At 53.7% G+C, this 24343-nt stretch overlaps 1 protein-coding gene across 2 annotated transcripts in view; it reads left to right on the forward strand.

Moving 5' to 3' along the window:
• Positions 1 to 23990, forward strand: part of MYOM2 (myomesin 2) — a 73800-nt gene extending 49810 nt beyond the window's left edge. For both annotated transcript variants that reach the window (XM_015065685.3, XM_053216222.1), the window contains exons 24-37: positions 1257 to 1301; positions 1857 to 1993; positions 6580 to 6724; positions 6835 to 6894; positions 8141 to 8208; positions 13053 to 13166; positions 13355 to 13442; positions 13960 to 13998; positions 17102 to 17207; positions 18276 to 18439; positions 18645 to 18681; positions 19961 to 19983; positions 22091 to 22146; positions 23262 to 23990. In XM_015065685.3, coding sequence (XP_014921171.3) covers positions 1257 to 1301; positions 1857 to 1993; positions 6580 to 6724; positions 6835 to 6894; positions 8141 to 8208; positions 13053 to 13166; positions 13355 to 13442; positions 13960 to 13998; positions 17102 to 17207; positions 18276 to 18439; positions 18645 to 18681; positions 19961 to 19983; positions 22091 to 22146; positions 23262 to 23576 — 1397 coding nt within the window. In that variant the 3' untranslated portion in view covers positions 23577 to 23990. The remainder of the gene's footprint in view (positions 1 to 1256; positions 1302 to 1856; positions 1994 to 6579; positions 6725 to 6834; positions 6895 to 8140; positions 8209 to 13052; positions 13167 to 13354; positions 13443 to 13959; positions 13999 to 17101; positions 17208 to 18275; positions 18440 to 18644; positions 18682 to 19960; positions 19984 to 22090; positions 22147 to 23261) is intronic.
• The last annotated feature ends 353 nt before the right edge of the window (positions 23991 to 24343 follow it).

The following is a 24343-nucleotide window of genomic DNA, read 5'->3' on the forward strand; positions in this document are numbered from 1 at the left end:
CGGGGGGCTCTGCACAGAGTCTGCGTGTGGGGTCCTCGCTCAGTGTGCCCGTGCCCAGAGATAGGGGCACATCCACAGTCTGCTCCAGTGCCTTTTAGGCTGCCTTTTCTGACCCAACTCCGTGGTCCTCAAACCATTCAGGCTCCAAACACCCCTAGGTAACCCTGAAGAGTGGTCTGTACCCCCTCGGCACCATCGCTAAGCTTCTAGATGGCGTCTTTACTTTTATTTTATTTTTTAAATTTTTTTAACGTTTTATTTATTTTTGAGACAGGGAGAGACAGAGCATGAACAGGGGAGGGTCAGAGAGAGGGAGACACAGAATCTGAAACAGGCTCCAGGCTCTGAGCGGTCAGCACAGAGCCTGACGCGGGGCTCGAACTCACAGACCGCGAGATCATGACCCGAGCCGAAGTCGGCCGCTTAACCCACTGAGCCACCCAGGCGCCCCTCCTTTTAAATAGTTGCAAACGATGCGCATTTACAGCGTGTTCTGTAACGTATGTGGACTTTGGACGTCTGTCTTGTGGATGAAGCTGCAGGTTTTGCCCATTTGATTTACGGGGATTCCTACCCTTAGACCTCATCGGGAAGCCAGGCCAGCCGTCCAGTCAGGAGCAGTCCGACTTCATTGTTGAGTTCAAATCAGCGTGTTCACACATGCTTTCGTGACCACGGCTGCCTTTCTCAATTCTCATTGAGGAGGAAGGAGAGAAGGAAAGAAGGAAGCAGGGAAGAAATGGCTGAGAACCTTCAGGGTTTCTTAGCTTGTCCTTGAGACTCAGGAGTGATGCGTTTTTGTTTTTGTTAACTTGCGGCAATAATACATCACAGTGAAATCGTGGGGGGGCGAAGCATTTGGAAGAAGGCCATCTCGCAGGGGGAAGAAAATCACAGACCACCCACCCGTCCCCAGCCTGCCGGATCCATATTAGGATCCTGTGGAATTAGAGGGTCTGGAAACGGATCTCTGTAAACCTCCCCTCTGCAAGCCGCCCCCACCCCAAACCCGCTGTCCCCAAGGCTCCGCCCTCACACACCCCACTGCCCGTCGGGACCGGGTTATTAAATGGTGAGGATCTCAGCCGAAGAGAGCGTTCAAAGGTGGCTTAACTCCGACTCGTGCTTTCACTTCCGGTTCGCATTTCTTACACCACCCCAGATTAAATCTCGGTGATGTCCCATCTCCGCTCGATTGTTTGTAAACTTCTGAATGTACAGGGCAAAACCGACGTGAGTATTTTTCTTAATTTTAGAGCTTGAACGTCTGATGGCCCTGAGCAACGAAATCAAAAATCCCAGTAAGTGAGCCCGGGACCCTGCAGGCTGACGCAACCGGGGGAGAGGGGGGTGTTTGTTGCCGCACGGAGCTCACGGAGGAGCTCTTTGGGGCAGAGCGCCTTCATTTCACACTCCCAGCTTACAGGCGTGTCCCCTGCACATTTAAAACAAAAACGAATTGGTACTGTAACTCGTAGAAATTTTTATTGCATAGAGAGTGGTTAGAATTTGGGGCTTAGCATAGCTGTTCCTAATCCAAGTGAGTCAGTCAGATGGCACCTTGGGTGATTGAGTTACACTGAATACACAGATCGATACATTCGCAGCCGTCGGATCAGCCAGGAGAGCGAGGCTGTGCCGACGGGCACACAAAGCTCGCACGGCACGCCTTTAACTACAGCAGGCTAACGAGGGGTTTGTTTTTATTTTGGGTTTTCATAATCCAATTCAGTACTCCTGGGCTTCACGTTCGCAAAAAATTTAATAACTGGGATTGATATTTTCCACCAATATGTAGCAATTTTTCTCATAAGGATTCATGCCTTATTGACTTCTGATTTCTTTTCTTCCTGTAGCAATTCCTTTGAAATCAGAATTAGCTTATGAGATTTTTGATAAGGGCCAGGTTCGCTTCTGGCTCCAGGCTGAGCACTTATCACCAGATGCCAGCTACCGATTTATTATTAACGACAGAGAAGTCTCCGACAGCGAGGTGAGTTCATGTGTGAGTGATCTGGGGCTTTGAAGAGGGCCAGGTTTTACTTCAGTAGGTCATTTCCTTGAAGTCAGTGTTCTGTGTTTGAGCGGTAGAATTTGGGGTGTGGCAGGTTGGTGAGATGCCTGTGTGATGGCTGATTCTTGGGATGTTCAGAGATTGGCCTGGGCCAGAGAAGAGATCGGAAGCCCTCTGAATCCCAGCCTGCCAGCATTAAAAATAATGACACTATGTTTTAGAGACGTTGAGCCGGTTTGTTTTTTTTTTTAATTTGTGGATGTTTTTTTATTTTTGAGAGAGAACGAGACAGAGTGTGAGCGGGGGAGGGGCAGAGAGAGGGAGACACACAACCCGAAGCAGGCTCCAGGCTCCGAGCTCTCAGCACAGAGCCGGACACGGGGCTTGAACCCACGAACTGCAAGATCATGACCTGAGCCGAGGTTGGACACTTGACCGACTGAGCCACCCAGGCACCCTCCCCCCCCCGGAGACGTTGAGCCTGGTTTTATCAAAAGGTCCAGGTGACACGAGGGACGTGGGAATATCCCTGACGGATAGGTGTATTTATTCTCGATCATGGTTTTGAAGGCATGCATTTTGCAACATGGCCGCTGGGGGCCCCCCTCCCACGGAGAACTTCCCATATCAGGCACCTCCTGGTAAATCTGTTTCTACACCTTCCCTGAACTTTTAGGCTGCTCTCTGTTATGGCAGATCTGGGCAAAGACCAGCAGAATCGCCAACAATGTGTAGCGTGCTGGGATTCAAACGCTTTTACCGTTGTTCTGCTTTTCATTGTGTGCAACGAATCCTACAGTTACTCTAAATATTCCTTTTCTGGCTGTGGAACCTTGATTGTGTTTCGACGTATTTCTTCTTGTCTAGTAACTATAGTTCACCTGGAGATCCAGCTAAAGGAAAACCTTGCTCGATGGGCCCTTTCGTTACTGTTGCACGGAAAGCTAGGGGACTGTACTTCCTCTGCTCTTCCCCTGGATGCTCAGTGTGAAGTGTCCTTGGTCCGTGTACCATCCTCCTAACCCCTGAACGCCTCACCCCTGTGTGTGCTGCACACACGTTCACGGGGCGGTTGAAATGTGGGAATCGCTGTAGCCACGCAGGTGCCTTTCACCGGGCCCCTCACCCCTAGTGCGGGCATTGTGTCCGGTGGGCGTTTGGTAAAGCTTATCTGGCAGCGTGAGCGGCTATCGGGCAGAAATCCTGAATGGACAAGGAGCGTGTGATTTTTCTTCACCTTGAAAAACAGTGACGTACGTTAGACTCGTAGACGTGGGAGGATCGGCTGACAGATAGCAGTATTTTCTTCCTGGTTGCAAACAAGCCAGAAACGTGACTCTTGTCCCTGGGAGAGTACGGCATGATGAAGGAATTGGAGGCATTTTCTTCGAGCAGAGATCGTGCCAGGAGATGAAAAGGAAGTTAGTGTAATTGCACTTTATTTGAAGAACATCTTTTGATTAACGTTTCCTACCTGCTGCATAGACCTTGCTTTAAAAACTGATGTCTTTGCCGCGTGGCTAATCTTTTGGAGTAGGGCTGAGCTGTTTCACTGGCTTAATTAGCAATCCACAGGTGACTTTCCCATGTGAAGATTGATGTTATTTTGCGTAAGTCACATAAAAGCCTGTATTTATGGCGCCCGGAAAATCGTTGAACTTCATCTGGCTGCATAATAGCGAGAAGCCTAAGGAATTCCTAAAACCTGCCCAGATACCACAGTGCGGAAGCCGAGAAAACAGAAACGGCTGTTGTGTTGTTAAGAGTCTGGGGGGTGAGAGTGCCGTGTTTGTGCTTCTCAGACTTGACGAGGAGGCTCCTGGAGTCCCCTTACTTACAGGTGTCTGAGTGTGCCCTTACTTACAGGCCTTCCCCTCCTCCTGCCCCCCGCACCCCCCCACCCCCACCAGGAGTGACTCCACCTTCTGTGATCAGTACCGCTTCTTACCCTGGCCTCTCTCTCCCAGAAAGCGATCTGAAGCCAGCCTTTCTTGCTCATTTCTGTCTCTCCGTCACGTTCCACAGACCAGCGTCCCATCTGGACACGGCGTAAATGACCTCAAACAAGCACATATCGTGTGCCGTACGTCCGTGAAATCGCACTGCAATTTCTAACTATGAAGGTGTTTTTTTAATGTTGACTGGAAGTCAGGGCTGGGGAGTAGGTTTGATTCACTTAAAACTCACAAGGTGTATTTGATGAGCCAGGACCTGAAGCCTCATCGTTAACCACTGAGAATGTGGTAGTCGTCTTTGTCTCCCGCGGGGTATGTTTTGTGAATCGTTTTTGATGGTCCCCCGGAGCCAGCCCAGCAGTAGGGACAGAGAAGTGAGGTGAGCCTGCCCTCCTGGAGGGTCCCCTGGAGCTGGAGGACCGGGTCCCTCAGGGGAGGACGCAGGGACTGAGAACAGAGGAGCAGGGCCATCTGAGCTCAGGGGCAGCGGAGACGGGAGAGGCCCAAGCCGTTAGGAAGGCTTGGGGAACGGGGGTGCCCGGGGTGAGTCTGGGGGAGGTGGGCGGGGGACAGGCCAGCCTGGTGCTGCCTGTGCTGAGCGCTGGCGGTGTGACAGCTAGATGCCAGGAGCCGGAGGGGAGCGGGCCAAGACGGGGGCCTTGGCCTTCCTGCGGGAGAGTTTAGACGGTGCCCGATGCTCCTGGAGATGCGCTCACCGGTAAACCGGGCAAAGTTGCTGTTTTGCCAATAGCTGTGTTCTGAAGTCTCTTGGGACACAGCCATTTGGAATGCTGAGGCGTCAGTGTGGTCTCAGAGAGAGGAGAGCACCGTGGAAATTACACGCGGTGTTTGTCAGAAAGCGAGTCCTGTTTCTCTGGCTCCGTTCACAGATATTTTAAATAATGTTTATTTATTTTGAGATGAGAGAGAGCAAGCGGGGGAGGAGCAGAGAGAGCGGGAGAGGGAGAGAGAGTGAGGGGCAGAGAGAGCGGGAGAGAGAATTCCAAGTGGGCCCTGAGCTGTCAGCACAGGGCCCGATGTGGGGCTCGAGCTCACGAACTGAGAGATCATGACCTGAGCTGAAATCTAGAGTCTGATGCTCAACCGACTGACCGCCCCCCCTCCCGCTCACCAGGCTCCCCTGCTCACAGGTTTTCTGTTAAGTTACCTGCAGACAGAAATTCTAAACTCTTAGAAAGGGGCATGTCAGGGAGCACACTTTCTAGGGGGCCAATGGGGTTTCCTTAGCCTGCTGACCGTGGGTCACGGGTGTTTGTTCTGTTCTCCTGGCTCGTGGGCCTCCCCCTCTCAGGAGCGAGGTCGTCATTCAGGTTGGAGAGTCACTGCCACAGTCCCAGTGGGGCTCAGCCTAATGGGAGGACGAGAGCCGGCAGGGGCCGTCCTGTAGGTCACCCTGGGCACACAGAGGTCGAGGCCCTGCCGTGAGCAGCATCTCTAGGGAGGAGCCCCAGTGCCTTGGTGCCGTCCTTTCCCTGCTGATTCTCTGCATCGGAGACGACTCATTCTTTGGATGTGGTCCCCGCACCTCCGTGGCCCTGCTTAGTTTCAGATTCCGTGGTGTCTGAGGTGGGGATAAGATGGAGTCCGTTAGCCACCACAAAACGTCAGCGTGTGTCAGCTCGTCATGAAAGATGAGAGCAGCGTGAAAGGAAGCCGGGCTTCGGGTGGGCTGGGCAGCACGGGGTCATGTCCCCGGTCGGACGCGTCGGTGGGAACTACGCTGTGGTCAGGGACCGCAGCCAGCTCAGCGCCGTAGACGGCAAAATGAGCCGATCGGCACAGGCTGACTTTCTCGTCGAGCATCCCCTACACGCTCGTTTGGGCGCTCACGTGCCAGGTGGAAAGGGTGAGGACAGTCCTCGCTCTTGAGGATTTACCGTCCAGCCGGACGGGCGGACGGCGAGAGGACATCTGGACCGGGGCAAGGTATGGCCCTGTAGGGCAGGCGGGCACTGCGGGGATCTCACGGGAAGGCACCCCGCCGATCCCCAGGGCTGTTCAGGCAAGTGCTCCCCACCCCAGTCTGCGTGGCATGGGGCCGGCGGTCAGCTGGGAGCATTCAGAGGCCGTGTCGGGTCGTGGCCTCAGGACGGACTCGGGCGCAAGGTGCCAGAACTGCCAAGGCACGCACGGTTCCTCCTCGCTCCTCCAGAAAACCTCTGCCCGCCTGACACGCAGCTCCTGTGGCCCTGGTCACACGGCGGCCTCGGAGGCGCAGGCCACGCGGTGCGTTGCTGCCGGCTCCCCGTGGTTTCATGGTCAGCGTGGGGCACGCTGACATGCACACCATTTCGTCCCTCCTGCGTGTCTGATTTTCTCGCGCTAGGCGCCTGTTCTTGGGAGTGAGCCTTCCTGGCGTCGTCGGCTCCCACGCAGAACGCGGGCTTGGTCACCAAGGGGATGTTCGTGTCCCTTGGTGGATGTGCCGTTCTCCAGGAGGTTTAGTGGATAAAATTTCATTCTGTGTTTCTGTGTACGTCCCAGTCCCCGAAGTTGCAGTAGTGACATTATGCCACTACCTAACGTCAGGGGTCAGACCGGAAGACGGAATTTCACTGTAGACCTCTCTACTTCCCCCATTGCTTCCAGAAACACAGAATTAAATGCGACAAAGCAACGGGCATTATCGAGATGGTCATGGACCGATTTACTATCGAGAACGAAGGCACCTACACTGTGCAGATTCATGACGGAAAAGCCAAAAGTCAGTCTTCTCTGGTTCTCATCGGAGATGGTATGCAACACTATTTTTGTATGCCTGTAAAAGAAAATTCAAAGAAAATTGTGTTGACCCCACAGAAGCAAACATCTTTCATTTCTTTCCCCCTTAAATACCGAATTTAGCATTCAAGGCTATTCTGGATGAGGCTGAATTTCAAAGAAAGGAGTTCCTCAGGAAGCAAGGTATGTACTTAACCCGCCCCCAGCACGATCCCCCAGCAGACTCAGTGTTTGCTTTTTTAAAAAATTTTTAATGTTTATTTATTTTTGAGAGAGAGAGAGAGCACGCAGGAGAGGGGCAGAGAGAGGGAGACACAGAATCCAAAGTAGGCTCCAGGCTCCCAGCCGTCAGGACAGAGCCTGATGCAGGGGTTGAAGTCACGAACTGCGAGATCATGACCCGGGCTGAGGTCAGACGCTTAACCAACTGAGCCACCCAGGAGCCCCCAGACTCAGTGTTTATTTGAATGCTTGTTTAAGGCCAATTCTGCTCAATGCCCAATGACTAAATGCTATTTTAAATGACCGCGATGTTAGATGGTTTTTATCTGCAGAAATTTGGGCATTTTTCTGTTTTTTGCACTTTACATGGATTTCATCTGTATTCTTTTCTTGCTTCTACCTTTGAAAGTCCCGGAATCCACTATGTAGTGTTCATACTTCTGTCACTGCGAATCAGGGACATGATCAGGGTAACCAGAGGTACCCGGGCTCTGTGGCCAACCTGCAGACCAGCTAGTCTCTCCTGAGCCCGCTGGTCTCCTTACAGTCCCACTCGCCCCCCCCCCCCCCCCCCGCACATTTTCCACCCCTCTGTGGTCTGGCCATCCCACAGCGACATAGTCTCCCACGGTCCCCCATTCAGTCTGGGGCACCGTGCAAAGTGCGAGCTGGATCTCCAGGCCACTCCCGTATGCTAGAGCTGGTGTTTTGGAGGCCATGACCTTGCGCTTCTGGGGACCAGGGCTGGTCAGAACTCAGTACTTACCACATGAGTGATTCGGGGGGTGGTGATGAGGAAAGGGTACATCCATCAGAAATGTCATCTCAGTTTCAAACAGAAAAGCTATGTTCTTCTGCTCAAAATGCATCACAAGTATAGATACACACACATATATATGTATATGTGTGCCTGTGCGTGATATATATGTGTGTGGGTGTGATATATATATGTATGTGTATATATGCATGTGTGTGGGTGTGATATATATGTGTGTGTGGGTGTATATATGTGTGTGTGGTATATATGTGTGTGTATATGCGTGTGTGTGGGTGTGATATATATGTATGTATATGTATGTGTGTAATATATGTGTGTGTGTGTGTGTATATATATATGCATTGCGTGGGTGTGATATATATGTGTGTGTGTGTGTGTGTGTGTGTGTGTATTTTTCCCCCTTTTAAAACTTTTCTATTTTCCCCCCAGGCCCTCATTTTGCTGAATATTTGCACTGGGATGTTACAGACGAGTGCGAGGTTCGACTTGTTTGTAAGGTGAGGACTGAGCTCCAACAAGAGAGTGGTAAGGTGTCGTCCGTGGGCTGGCGAGAGCCCTTTCGGGGAAGCGTGTGCCGTCCATCCCAGGACGCAAAGAAACACTGCACGTGGGCGTGCCGAGCGACTTTGCGTCTTGTGGACGTTGTGGTCTTACACTTCCGTGCCCGTCTCTGCTCTTTATGAGGGGACTATGGTGTGGTGGCGTGCCAGGGAAGTCAAGTGGGCCGTTTAGAAGATTTAAGATCTTGGTGAGTGAACTCAGGGACAGTGTGCCACGATGACATTCATCCGGTGATTCCCGTGCCGCTCACGTGGTTTCTTTAAGAAATAAAAGGTATGTTTTGGGAATAAGATGCTCCTTAATGCTTTTCTTTAACAATTGAATAGTAAAGTAAGCCTTAGTTACTACTGACTATACAGATCTCTGTTTGGGGGACCAGACTTTAAGGAGCATCTCCTGCAAGACTGGCACTATCATAGGTGCTGGGGAAGATCGATAATGCAGGGTTTTGTTCCTCAAGCTACTCACAGACAAGCAGATGAAAGAGAAGGTAAACAGAGAATTTCAACAGAGTGAGGGTTTTTGGGGTGGACACTGGAGGAAGACCAGGAATGGTCCAGGGGCAGTCAGGTTGGAGAGACTTGTCCAGGGAGGCCCAGGGCATGGACAAAGCAACGGAGCTCGGAAACTGCCAACTTGTGGATATTCGGAGGCTCGGCGTCGTGGCAGATGGTAAGGCAGGTCCTCAAAAATTAAATGTAGAATTATCTGAGGATCCGGCAGAGAAAGGAATTGAAACCGGGAACTCAGATAGGTATCTGTGCGTCCGTGTGGACCGCAGCATTTTTCCTAACAGCCGAAGGAGGCAGCCAAGTGTCCGTGGGCAGATGAATGGGTTAATGCAGCGTGTGTATCCTTAATGTGGAATGTTATTCATCCTTTGGAAGGAAGGGCAGCCTGCCACTTGTGACAACATGGATGGACCTTGAGGGCATTGTGCCAAGCGAAGTAAGTCGCACAGAGAAGGAAAACACCGTACGATCGCACGTATATGTGGAATCTAAAAGAACTGAGCTTACAGAAGCAGAGCGCAAGGGTGGTTGCCAGGGGCTGGGGGTTACGGAACTGGGGAGAAGTTGGTCAAAGAGCACAAACTTCCAGTGGTAAGATGAGTAGTTCTAGGGCTGGTAAATGGACAGCATGGTGACTGTAGTTGGTAATACCATATAACACCCTTAAAACTGCTGAGGGCAGCTCTTCGAGTTCTCAACCATAAATATACAAAAAAAAAAAGGTGATTATGTAAGGGGATGGATGTGTTAATTAATCTTAAGGTGGTGACCATCTCGTGGAAGTTGAATATATCGTATCATCACGTCGTATCCCTTAAACTTAAATAACGATATTGCCAACTGTATCTCAGTGAAGTCGGGAACAAAGAGTTATGGGGTGAAAGCAAAGGAAAGTAGCATAAAGGATGGAGCGGCATCCGCCTGAGGAGGTGAGAACGGGCGACGGTCAGGACCACGGCGTGAGGGGCCGGTCTGAGGAGGAGAGAATGGGCGCTGTGTGCTGGTGATTCAGTCGTCAGCCGCTTGTGCCCCTGGCCTGATGGGTTGATGGAGAAGGAGCAGGTGGGCCATGCGGGTGTGCATCCGTGCAGGGAGCTGGCATTTGGGGGGGGGGACAGGAGGAGACGGGTGATAGTGGGGTTGCCGGGGTGGCGGGGCAGGGGCACCAGGATGCCGGCTTCTCCACGTTGCTGTTGTCAGATGAGGGGCCGGGGTAAAGGGGAGGCCCGTGCTCAGGTGCAGAAACGTGCAGGGCGCTGACATGTGGCAGGGACACAGGGCCCCGGGACAGGGGGCGTGAGGTAAGGACGGTCTGCAGGAGGCAGCCGCGTGAGGGCCGTGGGCGCCCTCGGTGCATTCCCGGTGGGCCGTGAGACCCCATGCTTACCCCGACCTTTCCTGTTCGTCCCCACTCATTGTTGGTGTTGGCGACTAATTCAAAACTAGAGGCCCTGTTCCTGGCCTTTGTGTGTGTGTAATAACTGAGGCTAAAGTTTTGATATTTGACACACTCGAGGTTGTTACAGAGCCATTTCAGAAAAATTCCTGGATGTCTTTCTTCTCATAGTGAGTTTCTTACCCCGGTATGTTTATAAGGAAGACGCAGAGACAAACTCAATAAAAACATTTTTTTTTTAATGTGTATTTATTTTTGAGAGAGAGGGAGAACGTGAGTGGGTGAGGGGCAGAGAGAGAGAGAGAGAGAGGGAATCTCAAGCAGGCTCCGTGCTGTCCGCACGGAGCCCGATTAGGGACATGAACTCATAAACCGCGAGATCATGACCTGAGCCAAAGTGGGATGCTGAACGGACTGAGCCGCCCGGCGCCCCCACCTCATTCTTAAAGTACAAGAAGCTGACGGGCACCGAAGTTACAAGTGTCTGGTCAGCAAGTGGGAACAGTAGGTATTTACAGGGAAACTCCACAAGGTCCCCGAGGACGGGCCGTTTACTTCGGAAACAGGATCAGAAGAACAACAGTGTTTTCCGATGATTGTCAAATGCAAAGAAGGTGTGTGTCTTCAAAGTTTTCGACCCCAGCAACTGCCCAGGTCTGTTCTTCAGACAGTCAGCAGCTCTCGTTGGCCAGCCGGGGCAGAGGGGCTGGTGGTGGTTGGGTCATTGTCTTTTCCTGATTGTGGGCATTCAGTAGGCGCCTCCATGGGCGAAATGGGAATTCTCCTGCGTGTACATCTGCTGTCATCCCAGTGGTATGTGCCTTCACATATAATCCGTGAGGACGATTCACATTCCCTGATCAAAGCGATTTATAAGTGTTTAAACACAGCTATTGGAGAAACTGAATACATATTAACTGGGATTTGAGTATTTTGCAGTTTAACGCACTTAATTTGTGTACTTGTGTCCCCATCTCCTGTGATTCTGTCACCTGTTTTACGTAGTTTTTCCCTTAATGATACTTGGGCAGATTTTTAAAATTTACTTAAGAAACAATGGAGACATTGAGACACATGGAGATAATTTATGCAAGGGTACATAATTCATATAACTTTACAGAAAACCGTCTTTAATTTATTTATGTATATATTTTTTAAAGTTTATTTATTTTGAGAGAGAGAGAGGTAGCAGAGGAGGGGCAGAGAGAGAGGGAGAGAGACAGAATCCCAAGCAGGCTCCATGCTGTCAGCACAGAGGCAGATCTGGGGCTTGATCTCATGAACCATGAGACCATGACCTGAGCTGACATCCAGAGTTGGACGCTTAACCGATCCAACCACCCAGGTGCCCCAGAAAAAAACGTCTTTTAAAAGAAAAGTTTATAGTAAAAGCAACTTGAGTCTGAAACCGAAGAAAATCTTCTAGAAAGTTCTTGTGCAGCAGACGTGGGGACTCAGGGCGCTCCCTCTTGGAGAGTGAGTCAGGCGTGTATCACGTGGATGTCTTGGGGGTCTTGCTACTGTCTTTTCGAGGTATTGATGTACATTTCAGGGGCCCGTATTTTAGGAGCAGTAGGGAGAAATCGTAGAGAGTACAGAGGAAAGACCAGAGTCCTCCAGGGGCAGAAGAACGTCCCAGCTCTTGGACCGGGAAGCCAGTTGAGGGTGTCTGTTGTAGAGAACAGAGGCGGGAGGCCCTTGGAAAGGGTTTATTTAGCGCTCAAGGACAACGCAGCCGGGAAAACCAGAGTCAGGGAAAGCAGTACTGACTTGAGGTGAAGGATGTGAGGGGGAGGGTTGACACTGAAAATGGATACCGAGGTTTGGTTAGGGACGGGAGGTCGTCTGCCGGAATTGTTTGGATGCAGTCTGTCCTGCCATTTATTGTCAACTCTTGCTTCCGGCTAGAGAACCAAGCTCCTGTCCCACAGTCTGGTGGGAACAGTCCGTCCACCCGCTCAGCAGACATTCGTGGGCGTGCCGCCGTGGCCTGGGGTGCAAGTGTGAGTAGCACACTCAGAGTCCCTGCTGTCCGGGGATGGCGCTCTGACGCTGTCACCAGCGACACCAGCTCAGGGCCCACGCGGAAGCTCTGGGCCGTGCTACCGCGCAATCGGATCGAGTCTCACTGTCTGGATACTTGTCATTTGTTTGTTTGACACTGGCCTCACTGTGGCTGAGCCCGTATGGGATGTAAATGCATCTAGTAAATGAAACGGATATAAGTCCCGCCCGTGCATTCTGGTGTGGCCGGTACATTCCGTTCATAGGAACCAGGCTTCTTTCTCACCCGTATGATGTACGTGTCAGTGTCACAGCATGTGGATCGACATGTGTACTCCCCCTTGGAATTCTGCAAAGCTTAGTTTCAAATTCAAGCTCACGTCAGAGGTTGACTTGTGAGGAATTTTAGTAGAAGGGGAGTTCCCATTCCCAGTGGGCTTATCTTGTGTTATGGTTGCATTCACTCCATACGGACACATCTGAAATGTCCTACTGCCGAAAAGCAGCCAGTGAATGGTCTTATAGACGTCTAAGAGTATTTCATATTATCTGCAAATTTAAAATACACTGCTTACGACTTGTTTTTATTACTGGCATTTCACATAAACCAAAAGCGCCTCACATCATTTAATTCCGCGGACTAGGACAATTTGTCCTTCTGTGTGCAACTGTGAGGGCTTAATTATTTCAGAAGCTGGAATTTAGAAGTCTGTTGGCCATTATTAGGACGGACAGCTTTTCCATAAGCCTCTATTTGAGGCTATAATAAACATTGATGGTATTTTTTTTTTTTAAGTCTGTGATTTAAAATCCAGAGACTTTTTCCTGGAGCGATTTACATACTAACCGTAAGATTTCTGCCTCGTAGGTTGCAAACACTAAGAAAGACACAGTTTTCAAATGGCTGAAGGATGACGTTCTGTATGAAACGGAGACGTTGCCTGACCTGGAGAAGGGAGTTTGTCAGCTCCTCATACCGAAGGTACGCCGTGTTGTGTGAAACGGTGGAGGGCCAAACAAAAGCTCGTCTTTCTAATGACTTGCAAATCCTGCGCCATCTCCCAGTTTGTGGCCTGAATTCCCAGGGTTGGCTAAAAACCGTATTAGCACTTCTTACATTTTCCATCTTGGCATTGATTTTACACGCACGTGGGGTATGTTTTCTTGCAGCTGTCAAAGAAGGACCTCGGCGAATACAAGGCAACGTTGAAAGACGACAGAGGTCAAGATGTGTCTGTCCTGGAGATCGCTGGCAAAGGTAAAACAAAATCCTCTTTGCTCCCCGCAACGAGAGATCCGTTTTGCCAGCGGGATGCCACGTGCTATGAGGGCACGTCCGTCCGTGTCCTTATGGCGGTAACGCAGCAGGAGAAAGATTTGTGTTTTATTTCCATTCTAACCTGCTTCAGTGTTCTAGAAGAATGTGTGATGTTACTTCGCTTTCATTAGAAACGCCATTTGAGCGTGTCATCGTAAGCCAGGTTTTATCCCATTACTAATGCAGTTAAAATGATTGAAACAGCGAGGAAGTTAAATTCAATTAAAGGTATAGTTGGGTTTACGTGGCGTAAGGTTTTCTTGTTCCTTGTTTAAAAAGCGAACAGGTTAGAGGGATTTATGACACACGTGAACCTTTAATGGATAAATGTCACCGTTGTAATGTTTCATTTTTCAAATGAACATGACGATTTCCTGTATCCATTTAATTAAACATGAAAATGCTGCGTCCTGATAAAAGCGTACGTCGTAACGGCACCTCTCCTTCTTCCTTTCAGTGTACGAGGATATGGTTTTGGCAATGAGCAGAGTCTGCGGTAAGTAAATGCCCACTAACTTGCGAGTTATTTTGGGTGCGGACATCTCGTTCGCGGAGACGGGCACTTAGCACCGCAAGGGCAAGGCTGAGGCACCTGCGCGTGGATGCCGGGCGGCCCGGGGGCCGGACAGAGCCGTCCGCCGACCGCTCCCGAGGCTTTCTGAAGGGGTCTCCAGCACTGTATTTAGGATCTATGTCGTATTTTAAAAAACCCAGTTGGGACTTCCTGATTAGCCACGTCTTCCGATTTGCCGCCGCTTTGTTTGGATGATTGCCGTGCACGTAATTGCCGTCAGCGTCTTTATTACCCATGTGGAGCAGCAATCGTAGATTTTAAGCCTCTGGCTTTGCGTCGTACGTATTAGGCCATTCTGTAGCTTTGCAAATAAATTCTTTCTCTCCACGTCCCCTTCCACGGAAACGGACAATGAAGGGATCGGTTAGTAACTCAGTAACCTTAGCTGGCATTCGTGTAGTTTTATGCTCAGGGTTACACCACTTATCGCTGTGGGCTTTCTAGAAGTCCCCTAAGTTCTGTCTTCGGAGCAAGCGGCCAGGCCCGCAGCAGGAACCCGGCTCAACTGTGGGTGTTTGCTGGCTCGAGCCGCGGCTCTCCCGCCAAGTAGCGCACGTCCAATTCCAAACCCAAGTGCCTTCTCGCCAGGCTTTCTGACCTTCTCCTCAAAAGCTTCTTGTGGTTTTGTGGTTTTCGTTGTTTCCTCAGAACAGCTCTGTGGGCTAGATTTCACTTCTTTCTACTTTTGGTCAAGGAAACGTGACCACGTTTTAAGTGAGTTTTAGCCTCGATGGTCATTAAGGGACCAAACACGCCTTCGTGGCGGTGGAGCCCCTGGGGAAGGCGGATGGAGCTGTCAGGAAGGTGGGTGCGCTCCCGCGCCCCTGGGAACTACCTTGTGTTACGTTGTCATGTCACATGCGCCGTGGAGGCAGCTGAGCGCCGTCCTTGAAGACGTGAGCGGGCGTGTGCGGGGGCCAGAGTAGTGAGAGAACAGACGCGGGGCTTCCAGGGGCACACACGCGAAGACCGTGTTCTCCCGAGAGGCCAGGCCCGCGTGTGCGGAAGCCCCTGAGGGAAAGGGGCAGGAGCCGCTGCCGTCTGCTGAAAGACACGTGTGTGCTGGGAGCTCACCGCTTTCCCCGCAGCCCCCGCGCCCCGTGCCACGGTCCAGGACCCCCAGGGCCCCGCCTGCTGCCCCGGGCCGTCCTCTCCGCGGGCCCCTCGCAGGCCGCAGGGACACTTCTGGCGACCTCGAGGTGTCCCAGCCTTGCGTTAGTCCCGGAGCGACGTCTGTGGACTCCCATGCCACCTGCCGTTCGTCACAGACCACCATCCCTTGTGCCGTGGGTCCCCTCGGCTTTCAGAAAATGGGGCCTTTGTTCTTGGACCTGTCGGTGGGGCCGTCTCCATCCTGCATCCTCGGGGACACAGCACACTCGCCTCCCTCAGTTTCTCCTGGGAGCATCGGCAGTGCCCACAAACAGGCTCACACACACACACACACACACACACGCATTCACAGATACACACACAGAGACACACAAGCACAAACACACACACACACAGACTCACACACACACAGACACACACACTCACGCACACAGACACATACAGACTCACATACAAGCACAGACTCACGTAGACTCGCACACTCACACACACAGACTCACGTAGACACACAGAATCACACAGACTCACACATACACATACACAGACTGACACACACACACTAACATATACATACAGACTCACAATCACATACTTACACACAGACTCACACAGACACGCACACAGAATCACACACACATACAGACACACCCAGCCTCACACACACACACACACACACACAGACTCACACCTCAGATGCCCCCTTGCGAGCGAGCCCCTGCCCCTCCTCTGCTCTCAGCCCTCCCTCCCTCCCCCTACGTCTGTCTTCCTGCCCAGCTTCTCCCTGCACCCCCACAGCCCACACCCCTCGGCCCTTCCAGGAGAATGTCCACCTGGTTTGGAGCCGAAGGCTGTCACACCTGAAGCCCCAGAGCTACTGCGCGTCCGGCACCTCAGGCTGCAGGTGCGGTGACGCCTGCAGGTACGATGACCGCGTGGAGTGCTGTGACTTTAGGATGAACAGAAGTCTCCAGGTCGCTTACCACAGTTAGGAGATGGTGCGTTCGGAAGGTCCTTCTCCATCATATCGTTTCCTTTTATTTTGCCGGGCACGGACACGGCATCTTCTGGGTGATGGAATACCCCGGGCCCACGCCGGTTCTCTGAAGTTACGCATCTAGTAACGATCTCCGCTTCCGGGTCAGCCTTGACCGTAACTTCCCGAGTCCTGACCCCTCGCCCCCTCCAGACCCTGTGCCCTGTCGCGCGAGGCCGCGTTCCTGCTCCAGACACACGAAGTCTGTTCTCACGTCGTGGGTTTTCCTCTGTTGCCTCTCCTGCCTTCTCCCTTTCATCCCGTCTTTACTCAGCTTGAAGGCCGAACTGCAGTTTTAGGACTCCCTGACCCCTCCCTGACCCCTCCCTGACCCGTCCCTGACCTGTCCCTGACCTGTCCCTGACCTGTCCTCAACCCCTCCCTGACCCCTCCCTGACCCCTCCCTGACCCCTCCCTGACCCGTCCCTGACCTGTCCCTGACCTGTCCCTGACCTGTCCTCAACCCCTCCCTGACCCCTCCCTGACCCCTCCCTGACCCGTCCCTGACCTGTCCTCAACCCCTCCCTGACCCCTCCCTGACCCCTCCCTGACCCCTCCCTGACCCGTCCCTGACCCGTCCCTGACCTGTCCCTGACCTGTCCTCAACCCCTCCCTGACCCCTCCCTGACCCCTCCCTGACCCATCCCTAACCCGTCCTCGACCCCTCCTTGACCCCTCCCTGCATCATTTCTGCTGACTCACCATCCCCCCCGATACTTCAGTTCCGGATCAATTCACGCAGAACGAACGGTGTTCGGCGCCGTTTGCGAGAATTTTCCTCCTCTTCTTAAGCTGAGCTGCCAAGGGGCAGTAGCGCCTTGCGTTCCGAAGGCGCACACGCTGCCCTTCTTAGATCCGCATGTCTTCTGTTTCCTGCAGGCGCGTCTGCTTCTCCGCTCAAGGTGCTCTGCACCCCAGAAGGCATCAGGCTTCAGTGTTTCATGAAATATTTTACCGAAGAGATGAAAGCGAACTGGTATCACAAGTAAGTACAAGTGTGATTCCCTGTGGCCTTGGCCCGGGACAGCAGGCGGGCCTCACGGAAGGGGAAGACAGAAATGCCTGAAGGTGCCGGAGACAAATGTCTTCACCTTCTGCGTTTTGCCAAACGTGGCTCTGTTGCCGACGCACATTTCATCTGCAATCCAGCAGACCGCCGACGGGAAAATAATATGTGGAGACCACATTCTCAGTTTCCAGTCTGTCAGCTCCTCACTAGCTTGATTGCGAAGAAAAGGACCAACTGGGGAACCTGGGGGGCTCAGTCGGTTGAGTGTCCAGTTGTCGGTCTCAGGGTGTGATCTCACAATTTGTGAGTTCGAGCCCCTCGTCGGGCTCTGTGCTGACAGTGCGGTCTCTCTCCCTCTCGCTGCCCCTCCCCTGCTCGCTTTCTCTCTCTTTCTCAAAATAAATAAATAAACATTAAAAAAAAAAAAAAAGAAGAGAAGCACCAAAGAAGCCCAAAGGTAAAACGTGGAAGAAGATGAAGGCTGTGAGACCAGCAGGTTTTGTGTTTCACATTTGCTGCTCCTGCCTCTCTAGGTGGGTGGTGTCCCCTCCCAAAGCAGCCAGGACTTTGTGATAGTCATGGCACAGGCGGGCTCCTGCGGTCTGGCTCTTTCCAACCCACACCCCAGGGGTGTCTCTGAAACAGTTGTCAGAGAAGTGGTTTCTGAGCACAGAGGACGGAGGTCAGCATTCGCCTGCAAAGGAGGGGGCGTCAGCCGCGGCAGGTGGAACAGAACGGGCTGTCTCTGCTCTGACCTGAAGGCGTAGGCAACATTTTTAGCCCATATTTTCTTTTTTCTGTTTTTTAAACGTTTGGACATTTATTCATTTTGTGAGAGAGAGAGAGAGAGAACACCAGCAGGGGAAGAAGAGCAGAGAGAGAGGGAGACACAGAATCCGAAGCAGCTCCAGGCTCTGAGCTGTCAGCACAGAGCCCGACGCGGGGCTCGAACCCACGAACCTCGAGATCATGACCTGAACTGAGGTTGGACGTTCAGCTGACTGAGCCCCCCAGCCAGGCGCCCCCTTTGATTTCTTTTTAAAGAGATGCCAAGATCGCGTCTAGTGAGCACATGAGGGTTGGAGGCACCGAGGATATGGCCTGGCTGCAGATCTGTGAGCCCACGGAGAAAGATAAAGGAAAGTACACTTTTGAGATTTACGACGGCAAAGATAACCATCATCGCTCCCTCGACCTGTCCGGCCAGGGTAAGATCACATTCCTTAGCACCCCCTAACTTCGGATTCGGCGATCCACAGAGAATGCTGAGAGAGGAAGCACTCGGGTTCATGATTTTCATTCGGAGAAGATTCTCTCCGAATGATCAGTTTAGTCTTTGGCTCTTTGTCGGTTTTCATTAAGCCAATACATTGGCAACGAAACCATTAAAATGTTTGAAATGTTTCCTTCCAGCATTCGATGAGGCCTTTGCAGAATTCCAGCAGCTCAAGTAAGATTTGTGTGTGTGCGTGGCGGTCTGTCTGTCCCTGGGGCCACCCACCTCGTGGGCGTGTGGGTGACCGCTGGGCGCCCTGTCCAGAGAACTGACCTAAAAGTGGCGGTTGAAGCGTTCAGTGTTGGGGGGGGGGCAGGTATGCCCCTAAGCCGTGCGTGTGTTTATAAAGTAACATTCTAGAGTCCCCATAACCCTGGGTTGCTTCAGTGATTATAATGATGGATTTCTCCAATAGCGACAATTATGGTAATGTGGCGCAGAGCAATTTTTTAATGTTAGGTATTTAGGTTCTTTTTAAAGACCTTGTTTTTCTAGAGCCATTTAATCACAGCACCATGGGGAAGAAGGTGCAGAGTTTTCCCGGGTCCCCGAAACCCAGCCCCCCCCATCAGCATCCCCTCTGGGTGCTGCATCCGTTGCCGTCGGTGAGGCCGCACGGACACATCATCCCCACGCAGAGTCCGCCGTGCACATCACGGTTCCCTCTAAGTGGCTGTGGGTCTGGAGAAATGTATGGTGGCACCTGCCCACGACTAGAGTATCGTACAGAGAATTCTCAATGCCTCCCACATCCTCTGTGTCCCTCGTTGTGGACCCCTGGTCACTGTCCCCTGTCTCCACGGTTTTGCTGTCTCCGCAAGGTCACGGGGCTGAATCATGGATGTGTGGGCTTTTCAGGCCGGCTTCTTTCACTTAGTGAATCTGCACTCAGGGCTGCTCTGTGTCTTCTCATGGCTCGAAGCCTCCTTTATGTTTAGCGCTGGATAATATCACCTTGTTCGGAGCAACTTTTTAAAGAATCACTTGAGATGTTAAGTGTGTCTCTGAATTTGGGAGTACCCAGAGCGGACAGCGGTCACCGGCCATGCTAGGCTAGTCAGGAAACGTTGGCTGAACGAATGAACAGACGGCTGAGATAAGTCCGAAACCAGGGTTTTCAAAGATATCTAAAACTCTCCAGTGCCATCTGGTGAATTTGGTGAAGAAAGAAATCTCTCCAGCCTACGAGCCTGAATGCCGACCTTTCCCATGGGTTTCACCTGCTGAGAGACAGGGAATCCCGCCGGGCCCCCCCAAGGGGGGGGAGAGGGCAGGAGAAATGCACACAGTTTACGGTTCCTTGGCCCCTGTGCCCTGCTGTCCTTCCAAGGGGAGAACACACTGCTGTTCCTCTCGCCCCCTGCCCGGCGAAGCCCTGAGATGCGTGGTGCTTGTCGTGCAGAGCCTTTTCTCATGACTGACTTCCTGTTCTCTCCGCCCCTTTAATTCCTAGGGCAGCCGCTTTTGCAGAGAAGAGTGAGTATATGTTATGTGGCATCGAGCACCCTTTATTATCCGGGGAGGGCCAGCGGGTCCCACGGTAGAGTTTTAATGCCATGTATTCACTGATAGACAGCAGACCTGCTCCGTGGGCGGGGAACCTTCCAGAACTCCTGGCACCTGCCCTCCTGATCCTGGCACTCCCTGGGCCCCCGCCCAGCCCACCTCCCCTTGTCAGCTCCTTGTCATTTGTGTGGCCTCCGCCTCCCTTCCGCCCTCCACCTGCCTGCCCCCTGGTCTTCTACGACATGTCAGGCAGGTGCAGCCACAGGTGGAGGAGGCAGAGGGGAGGCTCAGGGGGTCAGAGTCCATCACACTCGCAGGTGCTAGAGACGCAGGCACCTGGGGAGGCACCGGGTCAGGCGTGGAGGAGGCGGGAGTGAAGAGAGCGCTGAGGCCGTGACCTGTGTTCGGGTTTCCGTGGGACACGCAGGCAGGGCAGGGGAACAACTTAGGACTGACTAGTTTGAACGGTTTTGTGGGTTTTGGTCAGTAGGGGAGGCCCCTAGTTGCCTGGCACCAGGCCCTGGGATGATCAGGGCAGAGGAATAGGGCTTCTGGATGCAGGGGCAGGTGGAGGAGGTGGGGTGAAGGGGTGTCACCTCCTGTGGGCAGGGGTGAAGGGGTGTCACCTTGCCTCCGGGGTTCAGGGGTGGGTGGAGGACCCAGGGTGGAGGGGGGTCGCCTCCCAGGGGGCAGGGGTGGGTGGGGGATGCAGGGTGGAGGGGGGTCACCTCCCAGTGCAGGGGGAGGTGGGGGAGGTGGGGTGGAGGGATGTCGCCTCCTGGGGGGCAGGGGTGGGTGGAGGACCCAGGGTGGAGGGGGGTCGCTTCCTGGGGGGCAGGGGTGGGTGTGGGACACAGGGTGGAGGGGGGTCACAACCCAGTGCAGGGGTGGGTGGGGGATGCAGGGTGGAGGAGGGTCGTCACCTGGTGCAGGGGTGGGTGGGGGATGCAGGGTGGAGAGGGGTCGCCTCCTGGTGCAGGGGTGGGTGGGGGAGGTGGGGTGGAGGGGGGTTGCCTCCTGGTGCAGGGGTGGGTGGGGGATGCAATATAGAGGGCGTTTGCCTCCAGGTGCAGGGCTGGGTGGGGGAGGTGGGGTGGAGGGGGGTCAGCTCCTGGGAGCAGGGGTGGGTGGGGGACACAGGGTGGGGGGGATCACATCCCGGTGCAGGGGTGGGTGGGGGGGCACGTCCTGGGGGCAGGGGTGGGTGGGGGAGGTGGGGTGGAGGGATGTCGCCTTCCGGGGGCAAGGGTGGGGTCACCTCCAGGGTGCAGGGGTGGGTATGGGACGCAGGGTGGAGGGGGGTCACAACCCGGTGCAGGGGTGGGTGGGGGACGCAGGGTGGAGGAGGGTCACCTCCTGGTGCAGGGGTGGGTGGGGGATGCAGAGTGGAGAGGGGTCGCCTCCTGGTGCAGGGGTGGGTGGGGGAGGTGGGGTGGAGGGGGGTCAGCTCCTGGGAGCAGGGGTGGGTGGGGGACACAGGGTGGGGGGGGGTCACATCGCAGTGCAGGGGTGAGTCGGGGGGCACACAGGGTGGAGGTGGGTCATGTCCCAGGGGCAGGGGTGGGTGGGGGAGGTGGGGTGGAGGGATGTCGCCTTCCGGGGGCAGGGGTGGGGTCACCTCCAGGGTGCAGGGGTGGGTACAGGTGGGCTGGCTCCAGATGGGCTGGTGGCCTGTCCCAGGCTGGGACCTTTGTCGTCTCTGAGAACTGGCTGCCGGGGGAGGCGCTGTCTCCCAGGCAGGAAGGTTTCTAGGATGTCAAGCGTCGTAACCCAGAAAACAGTGGAAACATGACACAGTGGACAGTCCACTGCCCTGGGAGAGTCCTGCTGTCTAGACGCAGGGGACCCCTCTGCCTTCCAGGGACCACGTGTCTGGTTCCCTGTGTGGCCCTCGGGGAACTCTTCATCTTCAGTTCCGTCCCTCACGGGACCAGCGGGTCCGCCCGTCCGTCGTCCCCCTGCTAGTGGTGGGGGCCCCTCCCGTGTCGTGTTGTATCCACTGCTGCGCGGCACGGGGCCTGCTCCTAGAAACGTCCCCGGGGACGGTTTACTCAACCCAGTGGCCTTCATGTTGCAGATCGTGGCAAGGTGATCGGTGGCTTACCTGACGTGGTGACCATAATGGAGGGCAAGGTAAGAAGGACAGTGGGACTCATGCGGCCCAGTGTAGGGGGAGCCCGGGGACGGGGTTGCTGCCCAGAGCCCGGACCACGGGGAGCTCCCCACCCACCCCGATGGCGGTCTCAGGCTGCCCCTGGTCACCCTCACGTTCTCAGGGGACGGCAGAGTTTAATATTCCGAAACCACAGGCCCACAGGGACACGGAGCCCGACGCAGGTGTCACACAGCCGGTGTGTGGCAGGTGTGGCTCCCGGCCCTGGGCCTCTGCGGGGTCCTGGTCCTTCCAGGTGGTAACTGCCCACCGAGAAGGTGGGACACACCCACACCCTCCGCCACCCTTGGCCCGGCAGGAAGGTAAAAAAGCACTCCGGTTTTCGAGGTCCTTCTGGAATTTATAACGGAAACCACTTTCTGGAGTTTGTGTTTGTTGCCTGTCAGTGGAGTTGCCGATATCTGATTGGAACCTCTCTCTGTCTGCAGCCGTCCTAAGTCAGTGTCGAGGGGACAGAGACACGAGAGAATTTTATTAGGCCCAAACACTAAAATTTATAGGCCTTTTCTTGAGCAGCTAAAGAAATTCTAGCGAGTTCCTGAGACGGAGGAACCGTGGGCCTCACAACGAGGCTGTGCTGGTGCTGTTAGCTGCTCATGGGCTGAGCACACGTTGTCAGTGCATTTGCTGCGGCTGATTACTGGTTAGAAGACACCTTCTCTGGATTTGCCAGAGGAAATCCAGAGAAGATGTTGGTAAAATGGATCCATTGGTTGGAATAGAAAGGAAATTTAGAAACAGGCTAAATATGTCTACTGTAAAATGTAGTTTCATTACCTCTAAATGCATGAATCTTGTCAGGCCGTGGATTAAAACTGAGAATAAAGAGGGAAAACTATCACTGATTTTTCTCATGAGCTGCCTCACGGAACGGTGAACTCACTCGCGTGTGCTGTGTTCAGATCCCGCGTGTCTAGCGTGGTGCTTACACATAGAAAGAGCGTGTTGGCCAAATGAACGTGGGGGATAGGTAAACGCTTCAGTGAGTGTCACAGGGAGCCGGGCCCCTTTGGAAGGCTGGCATGACTTCTCTGTCTCTAACCCTCCCTTCTCCGCCCACGCCTCCCTCCCGAAGACCTTGAACCTGACCTGCACCGTGTTTGGAAACCCTGACCCTGAAGTGGTGTGGTTCAAGAACGACAAGGACATCGAGCTCAGCGAGCACTTCTCGGTCAAGGTGGAGCAGGCCAAGTACGTGAGCATGACCATCAAGGGCGTGACCTCCGAGGATTCGGGCAAGTACAGCATCAACGTGAAGAACAAGTACGGAGGTGAGAAGATCGACGTCACCGTCAGCGTGTACAAGTACGGGGAGAAGATCCCCGACGTGGCACCACCCCAGGAGGCGAAGCCGAAGCTCATCCCGGCGTCTGCCTCCATGACGGAATAGGGGGGTGGCCGCCGGAGGGGGGCAGGCCGCTGAGTGCTGCGCACCCGTTCCAGTGAGTGACCACAGCCCTGGGGGATGCCACGTGTGCCGATAGGCCGTCACGCGTTATGCTTTTAATTCTGGCATTTGATTCTTGGCATTTTATGTTCACCTAAGGGGAAAAGCTAAGGTTTTGCACTAGGCTGACAGAGCTAGGTCTGCGGGTTCCCGCAGAGGGCGGGTTGCAAGGTGGCCGCTCTGGTTTCCATCGATGCTGGCACGGGGTGCAAAGCCCCAGGCCTCCTGGTGGTTGTAGTCTGTGGTGTAGACAAGATCCAGCCGCTCGGAAATCCTGGTTGTAGAGCCTTAAATGCACGTGTTACCGGGTACACTCTGGTTTTTGTTGCCGTAAACGAATAAAACTTTAAAAGACAACTCGTGGTTCTCCTGTATGAAGCCGTACCTGACTCCACCTGCTCCCTTTTTGGGCCTAAGTACGTGTGGTGGCGTGGCCAGGAGCACGAACGCGTGGGCCTGTGATCCGGAGAGCCGGGGCGGCGGGAAGAGCCCAGCCATGCTGGGCCCCCTCCAGGGGTGGTGGCCAGGAGGGCGTCCTAAGAAGGGGCACTTCGTCTACAGGCACTGTTACGTGGTTATCACCGCGTGGGCCTGAACACCTCTGTAGAGGGCCACAAAATGTGCAGGTGGCTGTGTTCCTTTTCAGCGTGCTGATTAATCAGGGGCTTCCCAAGAAAGGAGGCAGCGGTTAGAAAGGAGCGGAGCAGTGG

This window comes from Acinonyx jubatus, chromosome B1, assembly GCF_027475565.1.
Source record: "Acinonyx jubatus isolate Ajub_Pintada_27869175 chromosome B1, VMU_Ajub_asm_v1.0, whole genome shotgun sequence".
Lineage (NCBI taxonomy): Eukaryota > Metazoa > Chordata > Mammalia > Carnivora > Felidae > Acinonyx > Acinonyx jubatus.